The sequence below is a fragment of the Tasmannia lanceolata genome, unplaced genomic scaffold (assembly GCF_043159265.1).
Source record: "Tasmannia lanceolata isolate RefF3 unplaced genomic scaffold, GAP_Taslan_0.1 ptg000013l, whole genome shotgun sequence".
NCBI lineage: Eukaryota > Viridiplantae > Streptophyta > Magnoliopsida > Canellales > Winteraceae > Tasmannia > Tasmannia lanceolata.
The window spans coordinates 9,014,637-9,027,161 of NW_027518690.1; the positions used below are offsets into that span (position 1 = coordinate 9,014,637).

At 40.1% G+C, this 12,525-nt stretch overlaps 1 protein-coding gene across 2 annotated transcripts; it reads right to left on the reverse strand.

The window, feature by feature from the left end:
- Positions 1-307: 307 nt before the first annotated feature.
- On the reverse strand, positions 308-6,387 carry LOC143889720 (H/ACA ribonucleoprotein complex subunit 4-like). 2 transcript variants are annotated; one of them, XM_077394027.1, is made up of 3 exons: positions 5,708-6,387; positions 3,383-4,846; positions 308-541 (listed from the first exon to the last, which is right to left on the reverse strand). In XM_077394027.1, exons 1-2 carry the CDS (start codon positions 6,254-6,256, stop codon positions 3,500-3,502), a joined length of 1,896 nt encoding a protein of 631 aa, XP_077250142.1. In that variant the 5' UTR covers positions 6,257-6,387; the 3' UTR covers positions 308-541; positions 3,383-3,499. The 2 variants fall into 2 exon arrangements, with proteins under 2 accessions (XP_077250142.1, XP_077250141.1); XM_077394026.1 differs by having other exon boundaries at positions 308-546.
- Between the last annotated feature and the right edge of the window lie 6,138 nt (positions 6,388-12,525).

Sequence of the window (12,525 nt, forward strand, 5' to 3'; positions counted from 1 at the left end):
ATTATAATTTTCCTTTCCTTATTTTATCCTTTTTCATATATTTATATACTTTTTCTGTAATATATTTTGGGAAATGATTTCTGCGCTCCAGTGTTCTGATAAACAAGCGCTCCACTTGCTTGTCGTGTAGTATTTAAAGGGATGTCAGAGGACACTACGGTTCTCAAAAAGCTCTTAAAACCCTTTAAATACTACACGACAAACAAGTGAGTGCATGTTTATCAAAGCATTGGAGTACTGAAATCATTTCCCTATATTTTACCTAAAAATAAAGAGCAAATGCAATATAATAAACAAGAGGTAAATAAATAAATAAAACTCAGACAAAATGAAATGCTATAAATTCAAAGTGCCAAAATAGAATTCATTACATCATGTTATATTCGACCAGCCGATAGTTTAAACGAGACTCTAAAGGGGGCAGAATCACCATGCATAAAGGCAGAAGGTGTGTTAATCATATACTAATTAGCTCATTCCTCGGCATATCATAGGGAAACTGCTGATCAACCATGAGAGCACAATGGATGAATCTGATCACCTGGACTGCATGAAAAAAAAAAATTCAAGTAAGAAGAGGATCATACAAAAACATGATTTTCAAATGAAGTTGTGGATAATCATGTCTGTAGATAAGTTCAAAAAACTCAAAGCTACAAAAACAGAACAGAAATAAGTAATGGGTAAAGATAAGACACAAAAAGAACAAAAAAAGAACCTAAGGAGACCTCCAAACAATAGCACACAAGGACCACAAGAGTGGCCTGTAATAATACCAGTAGTTAAACCAGTTGTTGCTGATACCTTCGTCATCAATTCCTTCTTCCATAACCCGATCTCAGAAACACGAAATTGAACACCAAGAACAGCACACCTAGTTTGCTTTTTGATCATCGAAATATTAAGCATTTGAAGAGAGAACTAAATAGATCAGAGAAGAGACCAACTAAGTATGCCATCGAAATGAAATTTTTACAGTTAGGCAGGGATAAATTTTGTACAAGACGAGTTGCATTTAGACTTTAGAGGATATGGACTACGGTGGCCAATTTTTTATTTTTATTTTTGAAAGAGGGAACTTTTATTGATGAAAAAAACCCAAATACAAAGATGGGGCAAGACGTCCCAAAAGTTACAAGGGAGTCTCACCATACAAAAACACACATGTTCTATCAACCTCCTATGTTTTGTCAACTACCGACCTGATTAGCAGGAACTAAACTGTCAGAGGGTAAGACTAACATAACTGCATCATTGGAGCTAAAAATCTACAATCCTAGCAGAAACAAAGACACTAAAACAGGCAGCCACTGCTCTACATCTGATATTCCAAGCATTAGACATGTGGTCCTCTTCTTACATCCCAAGCGAATCCCAAACATGGGCCCTTTCTCGATAGTTGAAGTGTCACGAGACGGTTGTTCCCTGTCTGCGCCTTCTTTCACGGTTTATTTGCATCCTCATTCTCTGATCGACGCATAAGCAGGAACATTGTTTTGATCGATGCCACTACATCTTGGATTTCTATGATAATATCCGCTAGAGTCTGAGGTCCCACTGCTTTTGAACTAGCCCATGATAGGACATTTGATGAATCACCTTCGACAAATAAAGGACCGGTACCATTGGTTGAGAACTACTTCAACCCCCATGAAAGTGCTCGTGCTTCCTCTTCATTTGAGTCACAAACACAACTAACCCGGAATAGGATACTATTACTCGTTCCCCTGAATCACGGAATAGTCCCCCAAATGAACTAGCCCATGATAGGACATTTGATGAATCACCTTCGACAAATAAAGGACCGGTACCATTGGTTGAGAACCACTTCAACCCCCATAAAAGTGCTCGTGCTTCCTCTTCATTTGAGTCACAAATGCAACTAACCCGGAATAGGATACTATTACTCGTTCCCCTGAATCACGGAATAGTCCCCCAAATGTCCGCCCGGCCCGAATTTCCTTTTGAGCTTCCATCAAAATTTAGTTTTGTCCATTCCCCGCTTTAATCCACGCTATATTGTCTGATTTTATATCAATTGCTATTTCCCCCCAACCTCTGGAAACATCTTGGAAAATCCGGATATTTCTCTCCTTCCATAGGTGTCATATCTTAGCATAGGGAACTAGTCTCCAAAATGATCGTCCCACTTCACCAAAAGGTCCTCCAATGACTATGGTGGACAATGTGAGAGCATATTATCCATTGTATGTAAAGAGAGACCAATCTGAATGAGTTTACAGAAATTCCATGGGAATTGAGGCCATGTATAATCGAACACTGAACTTGGTCAGAAGATTTTCACTTTGACCGGTGAAAGTTGCTATAACAAAAGCATAAATGATAGAAAAACTAAAATAAAGTAGAACTGGAGGGGATAAAGCACTAAAGCAGCACAAAGAGGAGCAAATAGACAAAATCCTGAATGAAAAATAAACAAGGCCTGTAGATTAAGTGGTAGCAAGAAAGAAACAGATCCAAAAACAGTTTTCCCTTTTTATCATTGGAATAATGGAGAATGAGAAAGCACCAAGTTGATCATAGAAGAAACCTAACTGAATGTTTTTCGTTGTGCCGTGTTGTCACAAGACAGGATGCAGGGGAAATCTGACAATCTTGCGGAAGGCAGGTGCTTTCCCGCTCTTGAGGGTGGGGTAGTCTGAGATTGCACTCATGGCCTCAAATAGTGTTTCACAATGGTCATGGCCAACTGAACAGAGGCTCAACCCAGGTATAATTTCACCTCTGTTTCCGTTTATTCCAAACCACTGATAAATGGTTGACATAGTTGAATGAGTGTTTACAGCCATTCAATGAGAACTCATAGGTGCCTATACATAACTACAGATTTTTTTGTAGGTTCATTCTTATAGACAATAGGCACTTTAACAGATATAATTACTACTTTACTAGTATGGTGTCGTCATTTCTCCGGGTATTATAATGTTCTCAACAAAATCAACCACTTGTTCAATGCTCAACAATTTCTCGGTCCAGTTTTGGAGTTTTACATACTTGAATCAAAAGGGAAACCAGAGGTAACAAACATATAGAAGATCAAATGATATTCTGAAACCTCTAAAGGGAACAAATACGGCAAAAGAATAACAAACAGAAATTCATTTAACAAGCTCAACTGGTAGTAATCTCCAGGCTTGATTAGTAGACATTTGCTTCAGAATTCGGACTCTTAATTCAAAACCTCAAAAGAGCTAGACCATGAGAGGAAAACCTTAAAAGACAAAATCATGATTGATAATATTAATTTGGCCACAGAAACTAGTCGTCCTTTTCTTTTCTTTTCTTTTTTTTTTTAAATGGTAAGAAGAAACGAGTCTATTATGCAGAGCAAAAATGAAAATTAGTTCTGCAGGAAGCATACCTTAGACTGTGAAAGCTTCAAACACCCAATTGTAGAGAAGATAATTAGTGCCTTCAAATAATAGAGAGGAGTGTTTTCTTAATCAAGGGTGAAGCTTCCGATTCCTTCTATCAACTCCTATTGTTGCACTTCTTCAGAGTCGTTGTTCTTCTTTTTCTTCTCCTTCTTCTTCTTCTCCCTTTTGTCTGCCTCTCCATCACTCCCAACAGCAATAGTAGGTGATGCTGAGTCAATGCCATTATCGATATCTTTGCTCTTCTTTTTCTTCTTTTTCTTTTCCTTCTCAATATTCTCTTCATCAGATAACCCTGATTCATTCTTATCCTTCTCATCGTTCTCTTTCTTCTTTTTCTTTTTCTCCTCGTCGGATATTACTGCTTCACCCTCCTCTTTGTTCTTCTTCTTTTTCTTCTTTTCACTCTTCTCAACTTCAACCACCTCCTCCATCTCCACCTTCACTTTCTTTGACTTTTTCTTCTTCTCCTCCTTCTCGATAACTTCCTCGTCTTCCTCAACCTTCATCTTCTTAGCAACCACTACAGGGGGACTATCATTGCTTTCCTCCAATTTACGTTTCCGCGCCGTACCATCCTCGCCATCCTTGTGTTTCTTCTTTTTCTTCTCTCCCTTCTCTTCCCCCCGTGCCTTCTCTTTCACAGCAACGAGTCCGCCCTCAGCCGCAAGGCTTGCAACCATTGAATCTCCCCCAGTGGGGAGGACCACATTCCTCAACCACTCAGCCGGCGTCTTCTCATTAGGCTTCCCATGTTTATCCAATAACCCCCCTGCAATCAACTTCTTCTTCGCTGAAGCCCTCGGACCCAAACCCCATTTCCTTGGATATGTGTCCCTATCCATCACCACCCTCTTGATCCTTGCCACCACCCCATGATCACAAGTTGCCATCACCGCAGTCGTCATTTCCGCAATACCCAATGCAATTGCCTCTCCCTTAGTCGTCATCAACACGACCTCCTCACCATTCTCAATATCATTCTCAAACCTCAAAAGCCCAGGAACCATCAGCTTCGCGCCATAACAGATAGCATTTACAGTGGAATCCTTCACCACCAATCTCTTGTAGCTCGTCAACACGACTTCGAGCGGCATTATCACTCGCCTCAGATAGGCCTCGTCGCGATAAGTATCGTAAACCCATTGGGCATCCATCACATCATGCATAGTCACCATGTTATCTTTCTCGCCTAGAATCCCAGACCTAACCCTCCTGAGCTCCTGCATATGCCCTCCAACGCCCAAAATCAGACCCAGATGAACACAAAGCGTCCGAACATAGGTCCCCGCCTCACAAGAAATCCAAAAAACCACCAAATGCTTATCTGGGTCATACTCAAGAAGCTTACTCTCATAGATGGTCCGTATCCTGAGCTGCCTCTTAACAGCAGAGATGAGTGGTGGGCGCTGAAACACAGCGCCGGTGAGCGTCTCTAGTGCCCTGGCTACCTGTTGACATATAAATGATTAAATAACCCCAACTCTAAAAGCTTAAGCTTTTGCAGTAATTACTTGTTTTCACCAATAACTCAACTATGCATTAAAAAAACTCAACTTCACATTAACAAAACTCAAAAACAAATTACCAACACTCAACACCACATTACCAAAAACAACTATGCATTACAAAAAAAAACATAACCACACATTATAAAAATTCTTACTACAAATGAACAAAGTTAAACACATTACCAAAACAAAACTACAAAACTAAACTACACATTAACGAATCTCATGAACACATTAATAAAATTGAAAAAAAAAAAAATAATAAAAATGAAACAAAGTCAACTACACATTGCCAATAACTACAGATTAATAATACTCAACCCCATACTTCCTTGGAATTAAACTTCTAAGCAATGTTGAAGTGGAAAAGGTGGAGATAGAAGGAGACTCAAAGAATGTGATTAGGTGGTTCAATGGAACTCACTCAATTCCTTGGAGATTTGAGGCTCTTTTTGATGAAATTCAAGATAATATTGGATGTTCACAAATAGTTGCCTATCATGTCAAGTAGAGTGCAAATGGGGTATCCGAGAAAGATTGGAGTGATTTGATTATTTCCTCCCTTGATATTTTCTCTTGTATTTTCTGTATTTTTCTGTATTGACCATCTTGGTCCCCTTCATTTTTTTAATACTATCTACCATTCAAAAAAAAAAAAATTAAAAAAAATACTCAACCCCATATAGCCAAAACTCAATTACAAATTAGCAATACTCAACCACATTCTACAAAAACTCAAGTCTAGGTTCAACACCCAACAACTCCTTAATATTAAAAATCCAACTATAAATTTCACACTACCTTTGCCACTTCTGGCACCGCGGAATGGAGCCGAGCAATGCAGACATACTCCTTCCCAGCGCCTTGTTGCGATTTTACTAAACGGGTGGCTCTATCAATACATACGATTAGGTTTCCGGTGACTTTCGGGTCGAGGGTCCCGCTATGACCGGTCTTCTCAACGCCGCGTAGGATTCGTTTGATCCAGGCAACAACTTCATGAGAAGAAGGGTTTGCGGGTTTGTCAAGATTGATTATTCCATATCGAATGTATTCTGAAATAGGGCGTTTCAGAGGGGAATAGCCTGAAGGAAGAGGAGTGTAGTGGCCTGTTCTAACATTGAGACGATCATAGTTCTTTAAGAGAATAGGCCATTGGGAGGTGTCTAAGGTTGGGGTGTAAGATTGGGGTTTGATTAAGTAGTCTTTTTGAGGAGGGTCGTTTGATTCAAAGGGGGTGAAAGTTGAAGTTTTAGGGGGTTGTAAATCTTCTGATTCTGTTTCTGGGTTTGTTTCTTTCATGTGTTTCTTCTTCTTTTTCTTGTCTGAGGAAGGGAGAGGAGAAGACATGGTTAGTGGGAGGTTTTGTGGAGAATGAGAAATGGAAGCAGGTTGGCTCTCTCTGGGTTTTATTGTTTTAAGGGATTAGGGTTTTAGGTGAGAGCGTATCTAGGGTTTTGAAAAGGCTAATGACCTTCATGCCCTAAAGGCTTAGTAGGGATGGAGACTTTATATGGTATAAGCCCTTATAGTCCCGTATTTTTATACAAGTACTGTACGGACCACATCATAGGATGATCCAAGCCATCCATGTGGTGGAACACAACGTAAATAGGTTGTACCCCAAAAATCATTTGTATGGGATGATCCCAGCCCTCTGATCTAGAGAAGTTTCCATAATAAGCAGTTCCTCTATAGATCGGAGGGTTGGGATCGTCCTATAGAAATGATTTTTTGGGCACAACCTATTTACGTTACGGCCCATCACATGGACGGTTTGGATCATCCTGTAGTGTGGTCCGTACGGTACTTTTTGAAAAATACGGGACTATAGCCCTTATAAAATCTCGTAGGAATGTAGGATGGGCTTCATGGCCCAGGCCCACATACACTAGGGTTTGAATAATGAGTAACCCCCTTGTATGTTACTCCAAAAATTTATGAAATAAGACCCAAAATGGGATTTGCTAAACAATTTTGCAGAAAGCCACTTCAAGGCTCACTTTTTTTTTTCTTTCAGGGGAGAACAGCCACTTCAGATGAATTAAATAAGGGCCCATTTGGATACCTCATATTTTGTATTTGGATTCGGAATTGAGTTTTGGATACAAAATGAATAGATCCGCCAGCTCATGTTGAAAGAGAGAGAGAGAGAGAGAGAGAGAGAGAGAGAGAGAGGGAAGGGGGCACTTCCTACCAGAGGGAGAGAGGTTGAGGAGCAAAGAGGGTGAAGGAAACTGCCAGATCTGTGGATTTTCAATTACTTATTTCCACAGCATATTTGGAAATCTGATCTTTTTCATTGCCAGTCGCTGATTTGGAAATCCATGGATTTGAATCGGATCCAAATCACAACACAAAAATGGCTTCAAATGTGAGAAATCCAAATCAAAATCTTCTCGGCATCCATACGGGCCCTAAAGGGTTTTGCTAGGAACCATCGTAGAAGCCATTCCAGGGAGGGGGTGTTGCATGAGAGAGCAGCCACACAGGCATAGATTTGTCTTATTCATTTAATTCATCTAAGGTGGTTGCTCTCTCATGCAACAGCCGCTCCATGAAAAATGCCTTCTGCGATGGTCCCTAGCAAATCCCTTCAGTTAATAAGACAAGCTATGATGTTAGGTGTTCTCTTCTGAAAAGTGGTTCATCTGAGGTGGCTGTTCTGTAATGAAAAAGTTAGTGGCAAAATGGTTTTTCTTTTTCTTCAAAATTGCCTATCCCCAAAGAGGAATGATAGAATGAAGGGCGCCCTTCTCCAAGTTTTCCACTTTTTTAGGCGCATTCCACTTTTTCAAAAGTGAAAAAGTGGAATGCGCCTAAAAAAGTGGAAAACTAGTTGACTATGCAAAAATCCACCAATAGGCACCCTCGGAGCTGATTTTTGCAAGGGCGCCCTTCATTCTATCATTCCTCATCCCCAAAATACTTGTAAAATGAGATTTTGTTTGGGAAATGATTTCAGCACTCCAATGTTTGATAAAGATGCGCGAAGCATCTTGTCGTGTAATGTTTCAAGAGCTTGTAAATGCTTTTCGAGAACCATAATATTTCTCTGACAGCCCTTTAAACACTACACAATAAGACGCTTCGCGCATCTTTATCATAACATTGGAGTGATGAAATAATTTCCCTTTTGGTTTGGTAAACAAAATGAAGACGAAGATGCTATCAATACACTCTTGTGTAAGGTTAAAATTTCAAACAAATGCCATCGCTCCTAAAATTGTTAACAGCTAAACATGACCAACATCGACTAGAGAGGAAACTACATCCATTGATTATATCGTCAACTGTCTTTTGGTAATGAGACATGTAGGGTGCTTAGAAATGCTCTAACAAGAAACAATGAATCGGTTAAGCCTCTAGCCTAATTGGTAAAACCAGGTGGAAGGTTCAATCCCATTTACCTATAAAAAAAGAAAGAAACAAACAACGACTCATCACACAACTTATTTGATACCATACAAGTGGCACAACCAACTCCAAATTGTAGATGGCTATGTGCTGTTCATTACCGACGGATATGGGAGGATCATGATGTCCCCATATACTAATTTTGAGCTGCGGTCAGGGATGTCAATGGATCCACTTCGGATCGGATCCACCTATGTCCTTGTCAAAATCCAATCAAATTCTTTATCAGTCAGATCGGATTATGATTGTTCTTCGGATCATACTTTTCGTGTCACGGTCACGATCCATTTCAAATCAGACTGTCCATCGGATCGGAGTGTCCTAATAGGTCCTACTAAACATTGTACACAATTAAAATTTTAAAAAGAAGTTAGAATGTTTAGTGTGTCTCTATGCATCTTAATCAAATTAATAATCATTTATCTATAAGAGCTAAACTTTTAAATAAGTAAATTAATGCTTGTAAACTATAAGGGGCAATCCCTACCATTATTATCCATCGTGATAATTGAATGGTATTGTTGTGAGTCAAAAGAAAGAAAAAAAATACAAACTACATTGAGCAATGGAATTGTTTCAGAAGCCAACAGGTTTAAACAAAATTTATTTTAAGAAAGTAATGGAGTAACATTAGAACCCAAAAATGTTTTAAGAAAGTAATGGTGAAAGGAGCGTGTTTATATTTATGTATATCAAAGATAATAATGTTGGTGTGAATGTGAACCCAAAGATGAAAAGAAAGGATATGCAATCACAAGCCTCATTGGAAAGGAGTGTACTGATCTATGGCTCAGGATTGCAAGCACTGCAAATGCCATCGTTTGAATAAAAAAGTATTGCTTTCATCCTGTGCTTGTTTTGGATGTTTGCAGCAGATGATGCCTGAGTTTTTTTCTGATAGATAATGCAGACCTCTCTCTCTAGAAGTGTTTAAGCTTTGATTTTGAGCTTGACAAAAGTACAAAAACAAACTAATGAATGGATATTCACCCTTCTCTGTTTTCTTATATTAGTAGGGAGGATTAGTCGTGTTGCGGCCAAAACCCCCCGCCAATAAAATCCGTCAATCTACCACAGGCGAACACACGGAAATACCCAAGATCTTGCACTAACAAGATGGAGAAAATATATACACCAATAAGCCACAGCCACCAAAGAGAACAAATCACAAGCAACCACAAGAAGACAAGAATATACATGGTTCATCAAAATGAGCAACTCCACGAACAAGGCAACACAAAAATCCACTATTTAGAACCAATAGTACAATGTTACCTCCACCGGTAAATCCTCCAAGTCTCTACAACATAACATCCAACAGAATGCTTGTGCTACCATAGACAAAATCCAATGGAGAAGAAGATGGAAGAAGAAGAATGCTCCTTGAGTAAACAAGAAGTTGAGGAGAAACCCTTTTTGCTTCACCACAAAAACCCTTCAAAGAGCCCTCTTTTTGCCCTTAATTTTCACTTCAACCTTGAGTAGAAGAACCTTTCTTTTGCTCCACCACAAAAGCCCTCCTAGAACCCCTAAAGAGAAAACCCCTCTTGCCTTGCCTTAGCTTTCTCCTCAAGAAGAGAACCTTGCTTTTGCTTGACCACAAAAGCTCTCCTAGGGCCCCCAGGAGAAAACCCCTCTTACCTTGCCTTAGCCTTCTCTCCTCTCTACATTTTCCCTTCTTCTTCAAGCCCTCTCTAACATATACAATCCCTATATATAGAGAGAAAACACATCCTACTTAAAAGGACCAAGTGGAACCCACTCCAAGAATGAAATAGAACCGGTGATTTTGTATCACCAACTCAACAAGTCTCATTGAATGTTGAAAGATATTTACTCAAAAAGAAAAAAAAACACAGGGACCTTAGTGGATCATATGTAGGAAAAACAAGGTGGGAAGACTGAAGTGGATTAGTGATTAAGGGTTATGAGAAATTGAGAAAAAGGGCTTGAGGAAGGATGAGAGTCAGTTTGAAAATGGGAAATTTAAAACTGAAACGAATCTCATAAATCACGATATTAAGATTCATTTTTATGGAAATACCCCTCCTATAATAATTTTCATTGCTTGAATCAAGGGTGTTTTGGGTATTTGTGGAAAAATCGGAAAAAAATTTCAGATCGTGACTCCAGCAGATTTTTCTTGTGTCCTGATTCGATCCAAAAATATTTCGGATCCTATAGTCAGGATCGAAAATACATCCACGGATCCTCGCCATATACCCAAATCCCGTCCAATAAGGTTCGGATTCGGATGATCCATCGCATCGTCTGGGTCCATTGACACCCCTATCTATTGTTGCAGTCATGTGGGTTCAAGCCAACCTACCTACCAAAAAATCATTAAGATGGCAAATATCGGAAGGGTTCAAATCTTATAGCAATTTTATTGAGCTATAGAAGAAAATGCAATTAAGATCATGTTTGGCAATCATAATTTTTTTCCATGGAATATTAGCTTATGAATGGCAAAGAAGGCTGATGGTGTATGAATGGCAAAGAAGGCTGATGGTGTTTTTTCGTAGTTGTCAAAGGAGTTAGTTCACTTTTGGACATGTTACGTTTGCTTTGCTCTTCTTTTTCGGACACATTTGGCATGGGGCGGGCGGAACGAGGAGAGGGCCCGGCAATCATACCACCGCGGTCGAAAAAGTGTGTTTTCTTCACCCTTCAGATAACACACACCGTAGGCCATCCTCGGCCTTCTTCGTTTTCGATGAATAACAACTGCAGATTCACAAAATCTATCTCTGTTGGGAACTGTTGATTAAGCCTTATTTCTGTCTTTGGTTAATAAATCTCCTTGTTGTTAGGTTCGCCGCAGGAGAGGAAGATACCTAAGAGGACTGAATGAGAAGAGGGTGCGCAAAGGTGGGGAAACAAGAAAAGAAAACCATCCACTCAAAATAAAATATATCCCCCCCCCCCCTGTTTTTACTCACTTCTCACCTTCTCCTCGATCTTGACCTCTCATGTCTCCTCCCACACACCCTACCCCTCTCTAAATACTTGATAAACTAATATTTTACATATGAAAAAAATTTCCATGGTTGCCAACACATGGACTAATTAAAGCACAAATCTTTGATAATGATTGTGATCAAATGAAACTAGCACCCCCCTTTGTTGGTGATTTCAAGCTAAATTTTGATGAATCTTCCAAGCGTAACTCTACGGACGTTGGAATGGGAGGAATAACAGAGACGCTTCCTGTGGGGCGGATCAGGGTCTTCCAAGGGGGTCTCCCTGATTAAATGGAGTATGGTCTGCTTGCCTACTAAAAATGAAGGTTTGGGTATCAGGAGGGTTCAGAGTTTTAACCAGGCCCTTATGGGCAAGTGGCTGTGGAGATTTGGCGAAGAACAATCCTCTTTGTGGGTCCGGGTCATTGGAAGTAAGTATGGTTCAGATCATGGGCATTGGGACTCTGTTGATAATTTTAAACTCAAAGGTCTCACGGTTTGGAGGGACATCTTGAAGTTGAAGTCGTTATTTGCTCCTGGCGTCTGATTCAGAGTATATAGGGGGGATCGGATTCGGTTCTGGCAGGATCCTTGGTGTTCGGACGTTCCTCTTCAAGTGATTTTTCCTGACTTATTCATCGTTTCATCTCAGAAAGAAGCCTGGGTATCGGAATGTTTTGCAAGGGAACATGAGAAGGTGGCTTGGTCTCCTAAGTTTCGCAGAGACTTCTTTGTTAGGGAGTTAAACTCTTACAGCGCCCTCCTCTCCTTATTGGATTCTTGCTTCATCAAGTCTTCGGGCGTAGATCGTCGGATTTGGATTTGGAATCCTTCGGGGATATTTTCAGTCAAATCTTTTTATAACTATCTGATCCCTTCTTTAGTGGAGCATGTGTCCTCCTCGGTTTGGAGACAATCTTGCCCTCCGAGAGTTGCTTTCTTTGGGTGGTCGGTTAGCTGGGGCCGCATTCAAACTATGGATTTTTTGAGGAAACGAGGAATGTGGTTGGTAGATCACTGTCCTCTATGTTTATCCGCTGGGGAATCCATTGACCACCTTTTCATTCACTGTAAGGTCGCTCGCCATATTTGGGGTCTTATTTTTTCTCGTTTTGGAATCAGTTGGGTCCCCTCCAACTCTATGGCTGAATTCATTCAGAGTTTGGCCTGGACTCCTTGGAAAAGGAAAGGCAGAACGCTGTGGAAGATGTGTCTCCTGGCCTCATGGTGGTTCTTGTG